Here is a 17181-nt window from a genome sequence, read left to right on the forward strand (position 1 = left end):
GCATTGTCAGAAACGAAGTATCAGTTGAATTTCAGAGAAACTTTTTGTGAGAATATTAGTAAGATAGAAAACATACATAAATTTAAGGGGGGGGAAAAAGAGAGAAATCTGTTATGTGGAATATAATGTCCATTTATTTTAGGGTTTTCTGGGTTTCTGTCTTCATGTATCTAAATTGAATCAAGTCAGAGACCAAATTCAGTAGAAAATCTCTTTGGCCAGATGGATTTTGGTCCTTTTTTGTGCTCTGATTTTTTATGCATCTTTGCCAATGGAGGGTTCTAGGGATAGCTCTAAGAGAGCTGCCTTGCTATGGTTCCTGAAACAGAGTAGAATGAAAGATCATTTTTAACATGCTGCCTGGATAATCTGAATAAGGGCTGAATCATACAAGTAAGTTTGGCAAAATGTCTTCTGATCCAAGCTAGGTGTGTGCTTGTGCCGTAAGTAAATGCTTAATATCTTAAGCTGGTTTCAAAAAGGTTAAATGCATTCAAAGCAGCTGGTCATCCACTATATATGGACCAGCTAATTTAGTTCTTCAGTACCCTGTTGTGTACCTTAAGAATAGCTGTGCAAGTATAACCTACCATGGTTGATGGATTTAGTAGCTTTTTTGTGGTGGTATTTTGGTTTAGTTTTTTTATAAAAAGCCTGCAGTAAAACCACAGAGGTTAATGGAATGCCTGTCTGAAAATAAAAAGTAAATTTGGGTAGCCAAATATAAGTATCCGTATATATATATACACATACAGATATATATTTGGCTAGGATCTCAGAGGTACCTTTAGTCTTGTTAAGCCCTTTGAAGTATTGATCAACGTGAGCCACAACTACTGTTGTGTGTCCTGTCAGGACAGGCTTAGCCTGAGATGGTGTGGCTTTCTATCAGGTCAAATAGTTACCTGAAACTCAGGGATAAAGGCATCCTAACAGACCCTGACACATCTACACACAGTACTTTCACGAAAAGGTTACAAATCAGGCCTTAAGAGTAAGTTACAGTGGACTGCTACAGTGGTTTGCACAAGGTCTCAACAGCTGACAGGACACCATGCTGCCGTCCTGTGTCTGCCGGGATACCTCTGCAATAACTGTGACTGAGGAAAAAAGTGGTTCTTCTATTTTATAGGCTTAAGACATGTTTTATTTTGCAGGGCAAAGAAGGAGACTTTGTTTATAAAGAAGTGATCAAATCACCCTCTGCTTCCCGTATATCTCTGGGCAAAAAGGTGAAGTCTGTAAAAGAAACCATGAAGAAAAGGATGTCTAAAAAATACAGCAGCTCTCTGTCTGAGCAGGTATGTAGAGTCTGCAGTAGAATCCACTTAATAATGCAGAAGTGATAATCAGTATTGATTTCCATGTATCAAGGCATCTCTGAAGAAATTTCTAACAAGACTATATGGTGTGGCTTATTCCTGTGTTCTTATAAAATCCCTCACTGTGAAATGGCTTCCTGTAGATGCCAATACCGTGGAAAATGCATTTTCAGATTTTCATTTAAGTAGCTCATCAGCAGAAGTCTGTCATTGATGACATCGCACATCTCACTATTTCCATTTCTTTTCTATTGTATTTTGTTAAGGGAACCCATCTGTGACACAGGGTCACAGTAATACATTTAATCTGCAATTTACACTTCAGTTTAAATTCCCAGCATAACTTCACATATGCAGCTCCTCTCTGCTATTACAGATCTTTCCTCCATCATTGCTTGCCCTCTGCAGCAGCCTATTAAAACAGAGACACAATCTAGTCAGAAAGGGGCATCCCACAGAAGATTTTCCTATTATTCTTTCATTACAGATTTTTATAGCTTATTCTTAGAGGCAAACCTGAAGTACATTAGTTTTAAATTAGGCTTTGAATTTCACTGGCCTAGAAACAATTGCCTTTTGGTATACTTTGGGTTCCTTGCTTTACTGGAGTGTCAGATATCTTCAGCATTTGTTTAAAACTAGTCTTGCCTCTTGCAATGTGTAAGGAATAGGTTCGAAAGCCTCAGGGAAAGCAGAGCTCTTCCTGGTTAACATCGCCCCCAAGCGGGCTCCTGCCGGCTGGGTCGCGGGGGGTGCTTGCAGTCATAGAGAATTGGGAATGGAAAGGAGGTTGGAGTCGAGCCCTGCCAGATCTACCTTTTGGTATTTAATACAAAGCCTTAGCGCCTGTAAAAACAGAAGTTTGTAACATTCAGAGTAACCCCAAACTGAAGAATCTGAAGACAGTGTAGAGAGGCAGAAACATGGCCAGTTTTGTGCCATGCTTTGCAATATTAAAATCCATTTCCTGCAGAACTGTTAGCCATTCTTATTCATAAACAGGGGCACTGCTACAGTTGTGGTTATTTAATTTAAACTTACAATTAAAATACTTTAAGGTCTAACGTGATTTGATATTGATAAGAAGGTGCTTGGTGTCTGACTGAACTTACGGTGCCCCTCTGCAAAGTCTATCAAAAAAGAAGGGATCCTTTGAAAAATTGCTTTACAGTGATTTAGCAATACTTCTGCTCTATCTCTCTCTCTAAGATTGACTTGACCTCTGAAGTCATATGCTGGGGTGAGTTTTTTCTTAATGATTCTGCAGCATGCAAATAATAGCGTTCATCTAAAAGTTTTATGACCACACGTCTCCACAAAAATTCTTGTATGCAAGCTACAGTTCTTTTGTTTTCAAAATTTATGGCACAGTCGTTTTAGAGTATTTGTAACTTTCAGGCATCATGACTCAAACTGTGTGCCGGTATCTCTTTCTGCATTCAAAAGAACCAAGCAAAATTATGCTGGCCACAAATATCTGCTGCTTTGTTTTAACTGTGCTTCATTGAGGCTGACAGAATTTCAATTAGGAAATACCCTTTTTGATTTTTTGTAACGCTTGACTGTATGAAAACAGAAATTGCCTCACCTATTGCACATGTAGCAAAATCATTTTATATTTATGCATTTATGTTTATGAATATTTGTACCGTGCATAGGCTGCATTTTCTGGCTAATTTTTTTTTTCTTGTAGGTAAATGAGCAGTGTTATCAACAATTCACTTCAAAAAGAAATATTGCTGCACATCTCACTTGCTTGTCTGATTTGTTTGTGTTCATCTTTGTACAAAATCCTGTTTCTGAAAGCTGAATTTGGCACTAGCTGTTTTGCAACTACTGCTGGCAAAAAAATATCATGTGTCATGAAAATCTTTGAATTGGGAGTTTTATGTAGTGTTTCTTTCTTCTTACAGTGCTAGCTTTTCCAGACTGAATTGTTTGCTCCCATCACCACTGCTCTGCCTAATAAAGTGGGGTTTTTACCACAGTTGAGTACTGCTAAATAAGTAGATGGAGGGTTTCAACCTGTCTGGTAAAGAGCAGGAAAACAGAATCTTTTTCGTTGGAGATGAACAAGAAGCTCCCATCAGTGCCTATGTTCATTTACCAAACTGAAATGGTTCAATCTCTTTCAGGAGTCCAGCCCTGGGGTCATGCCAGGTTCTCCGCAGTCGCCACCACCAGACAGTGACTCCCTGGACAAACCCAAGCTGAAAGCCGGTGGCTCAGTAGAAAGCCTGAGGAGTTCCTTAAGTGGTCAGAGCTCAATGAGTAAGTTCAGTTGTAATTGTATTGCTCCATATCTGTGGCTTCAGGGAGCAGAGATCTCCACAGTAAGCAGAATCACAGGAAGTCAAAGCGGAAACTGGTTAAAAAGTAGAAAGGCTGATGGTTAGTCATTAAGGGTTTATAAAGAACTGTAACATCTTTGGTGCAGAGACTATTTTTTTTGCTTTGTGTTTATGCAGAGCCCTGAAAAAGTGAAATCCAACTTTCTGTCTGGGTTTGCTGTGTCCTGCTGTTATAATATAAATATTATAACATATAAATATTATAAATGTAATATAATAGTATGCCTGTTTACTGCTGGCCAAGAATCGTATTTCTCACTTCAAGTGAGAAATTTCCTGGGCACTCCTGGCAGGCTTCCCACCCTCCCTGTAGAGAAACCTTGAGGTTCTCTCATTAAATAGTTAAAGGAAGAGTAAGTAGTATTTAAAACCTCTCGGGTTAAGATTATCTCTACATGAAACAGAGCTTAAATGGAACACAGATGATGTAAACTTGCTACAGTATTCACCGAATTTCAGGATGTGAGAGGGATTCTGTAACCCCCTCGTGCAGGAGCTTGTTTTCCTCACACCACTATGTTTTTTTTGTAAGCAAAACTTCCCAGAAAGATGACATTCCTGTGACATACCGTAGATGAGACACTAGTTAAACAGCTTCTCAGTTAAATATTGAGGAGCTGAATTCAGGAAAACAGGAGTGCAGAGTAGATTAACTAACTCTCCCATCACATGCGTGTATAAAAAATAGCAGTATTTAAGGACTTTTAACTTTGATTATCATGTTTTCTGGAAAGAAGACCTGTTTTCTATCTTACTTCTGTTTCTGAAGCTTCTTCAGAAGCTTTTTTGTGAACTGATACTATGTGTCTCACACAGGTGGTCAGACAGTGAGCACAACAGATTCCTCAACCAGCAACAGGGAGAGTGTGAAATCAGAAGATGGTGATGATGAAGAGCCTCCTTACAGAGGTCCTTTTTGTGGAAGAGCCAGGGTTCACACTGATTTTACTCCAAGTCCTTATGATACAGATTCTCTGAAGCTCAAGGTACTAGCTATGTCTGTTTTTAAGGGGTCAAACATTTATTTTGCTAAAATTCTAAATTAAAAGCTCTTTGCAAGTACTATAGAATTCTTAATCTTGTTACAAGTTTATATGTGTTTTTTGAATCCCTTTAACATGTCTTATATGTTTAAGACTTGCTTATATAGCAATTACAGAATTATTGCAAAATGTTATAGAACATAAGTACTGGTGTTTTTCCACGTCTAGGGAAAGACACTTGTGTCTTTAGTTTTGGGAAAAATAAAAATGTGCCATGAATTCATTTCCCTTTTGCAAGGATTTTGCTTGAAAGACTGGAAAAATACTTTGTCTGCCACAGTGAAATAGTCCTCAATGGAAAAATTTTAAAACCCTTGGAAGAAATGTCCATGCCACCTGCACATAGTGTCTCTTAAAGGCATTTGAGTTAATGTAACTTGTTTTGAGTTAATTTTGAAATACTTTGCCAACTGAGTGGTTATCTATCTTTAATTTTTTCTTGATATCAGCTTTGATTATTTTCAGTGGTGCTGTATTCAGTTCAAACTATCTTACTCCTTACATTCATTACTTAAAATTCCAATGGCAGCTAATTCCTATTAAAGCAGATGTATCCAAGGTAATCTCTTTAGGCATACAAAAATGATTTTGTGTCCATTTCTTTGTTATGATCTGGGGCACATTAGGAAAAGCAACATTGTTGCACAGTTCCTTCTGCATAAGCCTCCTTTGCTCAGGAGATCTGAGGTGAAGTTATGCCCATATACACTGAGCATGTTCTTATTTGCACCAATTTCAGATAGTTGCATAGCTTAGAGACATTTGTACAAAACAGCAGTGGTGCTCTACAGAAGTGTCAGCAGGTTGGAGAATGTGGACGGTAGGGATCCATTCCGGGTTCTTTTGTTGACTTGTTCTGTGGTTGAAGTCATGTCACTTAATTGCCTTTTCTTCCACTTGTAAAACAAGTATAAGCAGACATTTTTGCAAGAGCTTTGAAAACTAAAGAGTGTTGTCCGTTCCATGTACACAGAAATCCGGGTGGGTGTGTTTGCTTAAATGCCTATCAGAAAGCATGCTTAAAAGGCTTTCTTGCTTCTTTGGTCTGTAGAAGGGTGACATCATTGATATAATCAGCAAACCCCCCATGGGCACTTGGATGGGCCTGTTGAACAACAAAGTCGGCACTTTCAAATTTATCTATGTGGATGTGTTAAATGAAGAGGAAGAGAAGCCAAAGCGGCCCACCAGGAGACGTCGAAAAAGCAGACCACCCCAGCCCAAGTCAGTTGAGGATCTCTTGGATCGCATCAACTTAAAGGTCCACATTCTCTCTCTCTCTATTTACCCTTCAGTTTTGCTTAGGGGAGGGGGGCCACACCTTCTGAGTTGTTAGTTTAGAAAGCTGCACACCAGACTCATAATCCCAAGGCTTGTGACACCACTTAGCAGAATCAGATCTTAGCTGCACAGTGAAAATAGCTGAGGCCAGGCAGAACTGCCTGTCAGGCTTGATGAAGTGCCTCAGGCTGCAAGTCATGTACTCAGAGACTGTAAATCGTTGCATAGTATGGCCGCTAGCTAACACTCCAGAGGCAAGCAAAATGTGTAAAATAACAATGGTTATCCCGTCTTTAAAGAGGACAGGTTTTTTCTACGTTTCTGTTCAGAAGTGCTAGGGATAGATTGATGTGGCTGTCATTCACCCTTCGTACTTCTCCCCTCTTGCAGAGCCATGCCATACTGTGTGTTCAGGTAGTATTGATACCCAGACCATCTAATATAGTGCATTTCAAATACAAAAATATGTGCAGCATTCTAGTTCTGCCACAGCTACTTTTCTGAACTCTGAGCACTGTTTATACAAGCTGTAATACTATAATTTTGGTGCTGTGCACTGGTTTGCATTTGCTTAACTACTGCCTTTTTGCTGGGTGCAAAAATCTCATCTAGTATCTTTATTGACAAAATAAATTGAATAAATTTGTTGTCTTACAGCTCTTATCTTTTTTTTTCTCCTCTTTATTTTCCATTTGTGTAGGAGCACATGCCCACTTTTCTATTCAATGGTTATGAAGATCTGGATACCTTTAAGCTTTTAGAAGAAGAAGATTTGGATGAACTGAACATCCGAGATCCTGAGCACAGAGCTGTTCTTCTCACAGCAGTGGAACTTCTACAGGAATACGATAGTACGTGGGATGTTTGAGGTTTTCTGTTTTACTAGAGCTCTACCAAGAACCTTGTGAACCCCTTAAAACAGAAAACTGGTACCAGGATTTTGATCCCTTTTTTTTTATCTAATGTAGTTACTTCCACAGTAACCCATGTAACATGTTAGATTTTTGAGGAGTGACTTAAGATTTGCTTTAGTTCTTCCAAAATTCTTCTGTTCATGTAAGCCCTGCCACCCAACTTAATTAATATCAAGTGTACAATACATAATGCTTTAGAATACTGATGTTCAAGAACAAATCATGAGATAACCTACTCAAAAGAAGAGTCTGACATATAGAGAATAGGAAAGAAGAAATCTTCAGACTAGAGGGACGAGATTAAAATTATCAAGGATAGGAAAAAATTCAAAGCCCAGAGAGTTGTGGAGAAGTGTAATGTGAATTAATTTTAGCTGCACATACATATGGTTCTTGGGACTGTTAATTGCAGGATTGTATAGATAGCTTTAGGTTGTATATATGACAAAACTGATTTTCAAAGGAAGCAAATATATCAATCAAGTGCAAAGAGTGAAAGACAGTGACCCACATATCTAATGTGCTGCAGTGCAATTTTGCCCACTGTACATGTGCTCTCAGGCAAGTGGTTGCAAAGATAAGGAAAAGTGGAGTAAGCCATAGCAGTCGAATTCGAGGGTGTCTTTGCTGCATAGCAATAAGCGGGACCTAGTTACAGCAACCTAAGACAGTGCTGAATTTCCCCTTCATCCCCAAGTGTCAGCAGGATATTAGTATCCACTGAGCAGAATCAGCGGAATGGATTGTGTGAGGGCTTTCTCAGCTGCTTCTGTGCAAATTCCTGTGTTTTATCTTAAACTGCCATAGCAGCAATTTAAACAGCTGCTTGTTAAGTGGGCAATGCTTAATTCAATTATAGTGATATGTGTAATTAGTATCTTTAGACAGTGCTGTGTGGCCCAAGTTCCCAGTGACATGTAGCTTTCTTGTTCATTTCCCAGAGAGTCATCTGCTCTTTCTTTGCCCTTCTCTACCCCCACAATTAAGCCACAGTTGCAAAATCAGGTTCTTTTCACTAATATCAGAGTAGGTTTTTGTCACCCAACATGAGCTTCTCTTCATTATTTGCAGACCTATTTAGAATGCTTACTTCCCTGAAGAAATAATTTTTTCAAGGCCCTTCAATTTTGGTTTGAAAACTTGAAGATGTGGTGGTTGGAAAGTACAAATTCCAGCTCCAAGTCAGGGTGATGAGGAGAAAGAGAAGTGGGAACCAGACAGCTCTAACCTGGGAGAGACAACAGTACATAGTTCCACTGCATAATTACCTGTCATGTGCTGAGAGTAGGAATTGGAATAATCATTTCTGACATTTCATTGCTGGTATAGAAACCCACAGCATAAACTGTATCCTTGCATCATGAGGTTGGTTTTCTTTATCTTTAGCTCTAGATTTAGCTTCTTTACAAAATATGATTTCTGACAACACATTCTGAGTAAATTTCTGGAATCCAGTCTATGCAGCCTGAGTGGACCACACTTGAGTGTTGTCTTTTTGCATAGACCAAGGAAGGAAGGAATTGATACCACTAGTCTCTTCCATGTCCCTTCGTCCTTTGTTAGGGGACAGTATCTAATGTACCAGACCCACTCCTGATCCTTCCTCTGGGTCTTCTCAAAGGTAATTCAGAATTCGAATTTTATTCTTTTTTACTTGAGTTGGTTCTTTTCAGTGTTTTTTTCTTCTTTTTTTCAGTGTTGGGGTTTTTTTTAAGTCTTAGAAAAAACTTCTACAGCATCATTTTAAGTAAATTTCCATGGTTTTAAGTTGCGCACGTGAATTCTATTCTGCTTTTTTATGTACCATGCTGCTCCCTCACACTCTTGCTGAAGCTGTTGCTTATTTACCAAACAGGATGAATGTTTCCAACATTTGTGATGGCTTTTCCTAATGCTCACTCTTTTATAAAACAGTGGTCTGATACAATTAATACAACAGGAAAGATCATAGAATTACTTAGGTTGATAAAGACCTTTAGGATCATCAAGTCCAACCTAGTCCACTGCTAAACCATGTCCCTAAGTGCCACATCTACACACCGTTTAAATACCTCCAATGGTGATGACTCAACCACTGCCCTAGGCAACCTTTTCTAGTGCCTGACTACCTTTTCAGTGAAGAAATTTTTCTTAGTTCACAAACTAAACTTCCCCTGATACAACTTGAAGCTGTTTCCTCTTGTCCTATCACTTGTTACTTGGGAGAAGAGACCAACCTCCACCTGGCTACAGGCTTCTTTCAGGTAGTCATAGAGAGCATTAAGGTCACACTTGAGCCTCCTTTTCTCCAGGCTAAACAACCTTAGCCCCCTCAACCACTCCTCATAAGACTTGTGCTCCAGACCCTTCACCAGCTCCATTGCCCTTCTCTGGACACACAAAATAGTGGTGTTTGAAATGGAAGGTTGAGAAGTTCAGTCACATTTCCTGTTTGCCTGTTTTTCACTGTATTCTCACATCCTCTAGGTAACAGCGACCAGTCAGGATCTCAGGAGAAACTTCTCATTGAAGGCCAAGGCCTAACCGGATGCTCTCCTCGGGATTCTGGCTGCTACGAAAGCAGTGAAAACCTGGAGAATGGTAATGGTGACAGCAATGAGCCTTAAAATTTCTTCAGTCTTTTTTTTCAGTAGATAACTTCATATACTTCTCCTCCTGTTCTTAGCTAACAAAAGCTACTTCACACTTGACTTTCTCCTTTGCTCTGATTACCTCTTTCCCTCTTGGCTTGAGCCATTGGTTTTCATTGCTACTGTTTCTAATTTATTTATTTGCATAAATAAAGGAAACAGATCACATTTCACAAATAGTCTTTCTTTTATGATCTTAGGGCAACAGGCACTCTCACTAACATTCCCTGCCTTCTCCACTCCCAGTCATATTCTCATGCCACTGTGCTTCTTGAGACTTACACTACTTGCACACCAATAGCCCTTGTCTAAGGGATCACCGATGGAGAAGTCTCTGAACTCTGCAGAGATTATGAGGATTTTTTCTGTTAAGAAAAAATTTTCTCTATTTTAGGCCATATTTTTGTGTTTGCTTAGGTTGCATGTTGCATTCTCCTCTGATCAGAACCCAACTGCAGAGATTTAGGACTTCTTAGTGTATGAACACTAGAAAGTTAATTAGTTGAGAAGTTGGCAGGGAAATAAACTAAAAGAAAAAATTGCTAATGATATCAGTTCCCTTTGCCTTATCCTGCATCAGTAAAAGGTGATGCATTGAAAAATTACTAAGGCAGGTGATAATAGAGATTTTTTTCTCTGTTCTAAAAAAACAGAGCATGCTTTACTTGAGAGATGGTCTAAATTTGTCATTAGGGATGAAATATTAAAAGAGAAAATACTGGTTTGAGTTTGGCATTATCGCTCCAAGCATTTGAGCCATGGTTTGGCCTCAGACTGCCTAGTTTCATCACTGACATCCAACATAAATAGGAAACCAAGAACAGAATAAATAGATACTGTATGTGACTATTTTTCCAATTTAAAATATGAGCTAAAGATCTTTCTCTTAGTATGTGCATCTTCTGTCAGTCTGCCACTCAAGAATAACAATTTATTGAAGAAAATCAGAATTTGCTTTGAAGCTGAATGCCTGAAATCAACAATATACTAAATTCCTGAAAGCAGGGAGTTCTTTTCCTTGAATACGAATCCACATCCAGTAGGCATGCTGGAATAGAATCATAGCTAAATATATGGCATATGTGACAATTTCCTTTCATTTTTGTCTCTAAGTGCCATCATAATGATAGCTGTAACACTGAAGTTAAAGTGCTGCCTGTACATTTTCCTTATTTTAACAATATAATAAAAGCTTTAGAAAGCAATTGGCATTGCCTGTCTGCTTAGATACTTACATTTAAACTAATATTCCTGTCTGAGTTTTCTAGAATGTTAAATGCTGATGATTTTTATATTGCTTTTTATGAATGGCTTGCTGCATTTCTGCATCATTTTTGCTCACAAATGCATTTAGTGCTTGTTTTGAAAACCATTATGAAAAGAACATTTGATATTGGATTCATTCAGAGATTTTGTCAAGGCTAGTTAATCTGAAATCTGCTCCACCTTGTTTGCAAGGTTCATGGACCATAGTTGTTCATATGCATGTTGTTTTCAAAATACATTGTGTTCTCATCTTTTAAAATAAGGGTAGTCATTTGTCTGGTATAAACATCATATTGTGCAGATCAGCACTTCATAAAGGGCAAATGCATTCTGAGAAGGAACCGATCTTCAGATTTTCTGAGGAATTTGTATACATAATATTTTGATGACTCCTGTAGTGTCTGGTTTGGGGCTGATACTGGATCTTTTGGTATCAATTCAAGATTTCAGAGCTACTCTTATATTTTGGCTAGAAAATTGTTTGCTATGTACTATAGCAGTGGTCCACATGTATGTTTTGTAAGTACTTCTCTGGGTCCCACTGCAGAAAAATTTGGGTATTCTCTTAGGTATCCACAGTGTACTTACAGCAGCATTGTGGTTTTGTTTCAATTCACAGAGAGCAAGGAACATACAGTTTGTGACCTATCCCGTCTTAGACAAGAAGAACCTCAGAGCAGAAAGCAACCATCTATGGACAATTAGTCCATACAGAAACAAGGCAGAGAGAGCAAGCTGTCCTTTAAACATCTGACAGTGGTGCAGTTATTGGGCTTGTTTTGCATGCAGGCATCAACAGTCTCAGATTCATTTGGAAACCACATTGGAAAACTGGTTTTCACAGGACCAGACAAAAGCAGATAGCTACAGAACAGAATAGGAACAGAGCAAGCATATTTGATGCTTCCCAGGACATTCTTGGGGAATTCATCATTTAAGAACTTCAAAATTTGAGTACTTTTTCCTGGCATTCATCCATTTTTCTGAAACTTTTTATGAACATCCCTTGTCTTCCGTAGAACCTCCATACCTAACAGTGTCTGTGTATGACTTCTGTCATACTCCTTCCCAAGTCATCTCTTTTCTAGTCTGAGAAGGCCTACTGATTATTCCCTATAGGTCATTCATGTCCCTGGTCATGCCTGGCTTCTTTGAAGCTTTACTTGTGCTGTATAACTTTTTTAAGGGACATGAAGAGATGAGAATTGCACATGCAGTGCACAGAGCTGAATGAGCAGACAAACCACAGCTTTATCAGGTGGGATAAGGGCATTCTCTGACTTGTTCAGAAACTGAGGCCCAGATTTCCACAGTGCCAGGCAAGCATCCTAAGCACTTAAACATTCAGTCCTAATTAGTCAGAAAAGGAAGCAACAAAACAGGTGGCCACATTGCCTAATGTAATGTGCATTTCTACTAGATTGTAATCAATAGAAAAAGCAATGAGGCTACTATTGTCTAATGTGCCATCATCTTTGTTGTGTCAACAGACCTGTTTGAAATGCACCCAAAATACAGCCACAGAAAGTAATGTCAAAATGAAGTTAATAAAATCTGGATTTGGGCAAGCCACTGAATGCATTCTGTGTCTGGTTTTGCATACTTAAATTTCTGAGGACTGTCTTCCATACGGAAAAAGAAGTACTAAGGGAAACACTGAAAATTTTTTGCTATAGCTGTGCTACCTCTAGAAATTGAGGGCTCTAGAATATTCCCCAAGATAGTCTCTTTTCTTCTGCGGCAGATGATGACAAGGAATTTAAAAGTTCCATGTCTGTAATCTAATAATAAGTATCATGAGAGGTGGACAGTGCTTTGTCTAGCAAAAACTGCACCATAACATTAAATAGAAGAGTTAAAGTATTCACCATAGCTTGAACTGAACCTGGAAATAATATAAACTTTTCATTCATTTTATGCAAGTTCCACCTTTGTAATCTTATTTTTTACCCAATCACCTGTGTCCTTCTGCGCACATTTAAATCAGAGATGCCACCGTGGTTAACAGCACTATGAAAGGCATTAAACTGCTTAACTGTACTGGGGGTTCATAAGACTGAGCTATTATCAAAAATCCTAACATTAAAAATGTGTTTTAAACCTTACTAGCTATACACTTTAACTCTTGTAGTTTGTTTTCTTCTTTTTTTCCAAGGTAGGGAATGTTACATTTGTGGACATTATTTATATAACTCTCCACTTTGTGAAAACAACTTAAAAATATGTTTTAAAGTCTGTTTTCAGGAAATACTGCCTTCCTTTCTTAGTTTCACAGAAGCATAATGAAGTTATACCTGGCAGTCAGGAGGGGGGAAGGAACAGATGGAAAAAGAGAAATCACAGCTGCCCTCCTGATACTGCTCTTGACTTAGGTCTACATAAAAGAAATTACATTCTCAACCAACGACCTCTGTACAAAGCAGTAGCATTGAACCCAGCAGTATCTTTTGAACCATTCTGAAGCAGAGAGCTTAAAGATGGCGTGTTTGATTATATATGTTATAGACAAAATGTTTTGAACTTCAATTCTAACCTCATTTGTATTTTTAAGCATAACAGGGGTAGAATGAACTAAAGATTTGATTTTTCTTTAAGAAAATTTTGCTTTTCTCATTTTTCTTGGTTTTTTCTTCTTCCTTTTCCTGTTCCCCATTTCTTCTTTTTTCCATTCCTGGGCTACTGCCCTTACACAGACATACTCCATTTTTTATGAAATGCAATGCTGCTTACTAGATATCCTTATGGCTTCAGTAAGAGCTTGTATTGCACAGGAGTAGCATTTCTCACAACTTTTATGTCAATGTCAAGGTTCCTGAGTGGATTTTCCTTAAACCGGTGTAACCCCTGGTTAGTATTTCAGATTGAAAAGGTACATGGATTTTGTTATGTGAGCTTTGACAGCAAGCCCTGGACAATAGGGTGAATTACTGCACAAGTCAGACATGTGCTGGCAAATATGAATAATGGAAAGAGAACACTTCTTTCCATTCTCATTACATATTGACATTAGTGCCTGAAGGCACTAAAAAATGAATATAACATTTCTTACACATGTCTCTTTAATGTGATTTCAAGTTATTTTCAGAAGGCAGTGGCCAAGCTCCTTGGAAAGATGCAGACAGAGAGGTCTCTCTGCTACTTCTCTGAGCTACCTGAACTCAAGGTAGTAGCGAGGGGGCCAACTTTAATGTGGGATGTGTCTCTTTTAGCACTTTGTGGAAATAGTAATATTTAGTTTGAGTTGAACTGTGAAACATACAGCTTCTGAGAAAGGAGTTCCTGTGTGCTCTCCTTGTAGGCACACCTTGATTTTAGATACAGTAACTTTTTTTGATGGGAGAGTTTTCCTTATCTCTTCCTAAATGTAACCTCCATTTTTTTTTCTAGTTTTCTGGATACTTTGTTTTTTAAACTCTTTGAGCGGAGTAAGATGCAAGAGAATGCAAGCTATTTATTTTTTAGGTTAAACAGGTTCTTTCATTAATATGCAAAGCAAGCAGTGTATATTATTCAAAACCCAAACACTGAACTTCTTTCTGGATAACGCTTTGAAGGCAAGCTGCATGAGAAGAAAACATCTATTGCTTAAAAGTACACCAGATTACTTTAGTTCTGATGTAGTAAGCAAAACCTGTCAGATTTCTAAAATGATCAGGTCTTTTAATTGGCAGCTATTGATTACCTTTTATTACAGACTTTTGATAGCATTTAGCCAAATCTTTTGGTTTGAGGTTTTGGCTGTTTGGAATTTTTCCTTTCCACTGGAAAAAGAAATTTTGAGCTTTATCTCTCTCTCTATTTCTCTGTCTATCCATCCATCTATCTATCTATCTATCTATCTATCTATCTATCTATCTATCTATCTATCTATCTATCTATCTATCTATCCTGATTTTAGAAAGCTTACTGTACATGGGGGAAAGTATCCCTGTCAGCCTGAAAACAATAACTGTTCAGGATGTGCTGTTATTCTCAGAGGTCATTGGCTTTGAGACAAATTTACTTCTGTTTTGTTCAAAAGAAAAAACATCTGTATCGTATTTGATAAAAGACCTTGTATTTCAAGTAATGAATACTCTAGTAGACGCAGTCCCTTTGATCGGGATTTTTCTGTCAAGCAGAGTTGGTGGACTTCACTGTTTAAAATCAGTGGTGTTTATAAAAATATAAAATAAAGCTTACAAAGAACTTGTGGTTCATATAGACATCTTAAGTGCTTATAATAAAACACCAAATCTCTAAGACCTTCCACTTTGATAACCCCCCAGACATGAGACGTGACATGAGACTAACACTGATATTAGTCACACTTGAAACTCCCTTCTGAAACATTTCTCCATCTCGTAAGATCTTTTTCTATAAAACTCTGCTGTTTCTAAAAGTAGTTTAACAAAGGGGCTGGTGCTAAACCAGTCTTCCTGTACTTTCTTGTGCAGGAGGAGTGATATAGGGTATCAGTTCTAACTATAGGATGTTTCTACATGAAAAAGGTTTATATGAGCTAAACCTCAAAACTCTGCAAATTGGAGAATAGGAAGGATATTAAGTATTATGAATATATTTTACTTATGTGGTCACATTTACTAGTTCTTCGCGAATAAAGCTGAAGTTCACAAATACATATGCTTAAAATGGCACTGAGTTCTTGTACATTTAGAGTTAACAAAGAGAGAATAAATCTTTTTTTGTTTTTTTTTTCAAAACCATTTATAAGTGATCTCTAATTTATGCTGCAGGGTTGTTTTTTTTTAATCGTGAATTTACTTGTTTCTAGGTAAAACTCGAAGAACCTGTCTTCTGCCCTCAAAATCAGCAAGTGACCGTAGCTTTAAGGATTTCAGCAGAAACCAGCTATCAAATTATCCCACGCTTCCATTGACCAAGTCAATAGAAACTCTACAGCATGGGGAAAAAGGGTTGGGTTGTGCACATCATGCTCTGAAGAGCTCTGTCCAACCTCCAGCCATCACAGGTCTGAAGAAGAACCGCAGAAGTTTACCGGTTGCCGTCTGTCGGAGCTATGAAACTCTGGATGGACCTCAGGATGTAGATACATGGCCAAGATCTCACTCGCTGGATGATCTCCAGGGAGAATCCAGTGCTAACCTACAGGACACTAGCAAGCAAGTAGGTTCTTTTCCTCAGGATTCACTGGATGTAGCAAAAAAGGCAACTGGCTCTGCCCTGCCGCCTCACGCTCATGGAGGCAGCTGTATGGTAGATGACTTCATGGCTAAGCAGAGTAAGGGAGCTGCTAGTTCTCAGAAGGGAAGAGCTAAGGAATTGAACTGCTCTGTAATGGAAACTGCAGGTGAAAAGCCTGCTCCATTCCCCCTGAAAAACTATGAAGCTCAGCCTGCCTTAGTGATGCATCATGCCTCTGAAAATACAAGGATGCCTCTGGAAATACAAAGTAAAGGCTTTCATGACCTTGCGCGGGCTGATTATGCTCCAGTCCTCAAGGGAGGTCTAGAAGCTGAGCAAAAAGGCACAAATGAGGCAAGAATGCAACCAAAAAATCCTTCTCAACCACCACCTGTCCCTGCCAAAAAATGCCGAGAACGCCTTTCTAATGGATTATACCATCCTCCCATGACCACAAGTGGGAACCACTCAAGTCTAGAAGCACCATGCTTGCCAGTAAAAAAGACCAGCTCATCCGGTCCCATTGATTGTCATGGAGTACCTGTCCATAGGACGTCCTCTGAACATGAGCCCAATACCCCTCCTAGCCCACTCCCACCCTGGCTGTCAGAGCTCCCAGAGACTGCTAGTGTTCAGCAGCACGTGGTAAAGCTAGGTCCTGCTTCAGCAAGGAAAGTGTCTTGTAGCAGGGGAATGGATCTGGAAATGGTGATAGAAAGCAAGTTGCAGTCTGAAGACATTGATCTTACTGAAGAACCGTACTCAGACAAGGTAAGTGGTAACCATTTCAGTGGTTTCATTCTGCTAGCATTCCAAGGGATAGCCTTTCATTTATTGTCTGTAATTTTTTTCTGTGAGTAACCAGCCTAGATAAATCAAAAATCATTGAGACATTAGACATTCTATAACTCTGTTTGTCTTTACTATCAGACTTTATGCCTAAAGGAACTCTTGCATTGTGGGGGACTGAGAAATCCCAGACCTATTCTGAACCTTCATCTTTTCAGGCCACTGGTGCCTTGGTGGGAAATGTCTCTTTCTCTGCTGATGTGGGGAAGTAGAGCTGAAAAAGAAAGTAATGATTAAATTTTATGCTTCCAAGGAACTCTAAATTGATAGCATCAATTAGACATCTTTTTTTTGAGGGGAAGGAATGAGTCTTAAGGTCCAGTCCCTCCCTAAGGGATTGCTTTTTTCAGTTTTCATGGAACCTCGAGGAAAGCTCCTTC

At 38.7% G+C, this 17181-nt stretch overlaps 1 protein-coding gene across 7 annotated transcripts in view; it reads left to right on the forward strand.

The window, feature by feature from the left end:
- SASH1 (SAM and SH3 domain containing 1) overlaps positions 1–17181 on the forward strand; it is a 542727-nt gene that overhangs the window by 520232 nt on the left and 5314 nt on the right. For 6 of the 7 annotated variants that reach the window (XM_064649068.1, XM_064649072.1, XM_064649069.1 and 3 more), the window contains exons 12-18: positions 1158–1301; positions 3458–3593; positions 4490–4659; positions 5768–5977; positions 6698–6848; positions 9378–9491; positions 15582–16723. In XM_064649068.1, the coding sequence (XP_064505138.1) occupies positions 1158–1301; positions 3458–3593; positions 4490–4659; positions 5768–5977; positions 6698–6848; positions 9378–9491; positions 15582–16723 (2067 nt within the window). The remainder of the gene's footprint in view (positions 1–1157; positions 1302–3457; positions 3594–4489; positions 4660–5767; positions 5978–6697; positions 6849–9377; positions 9492–15581; positions 16724–17181) is intronic. The other variant, XM_064649070.1, reaches the window with a different exon arrangement.

The sequence above is a fragment of the Pseudopipra pipra genome, chromosome 3, assembly GCF_036250125.1.
Source record: "Pseudopipra pipra isolate bDixPip1 chromosome 3, bDixPip1.hap1, whole genome shotgun sequence".
NCBI lineage: Eukaryota > Metazoa > Chordata > Aves > Passeriformes > Pipridae > Pseudopipra > Pseudopipra pipra.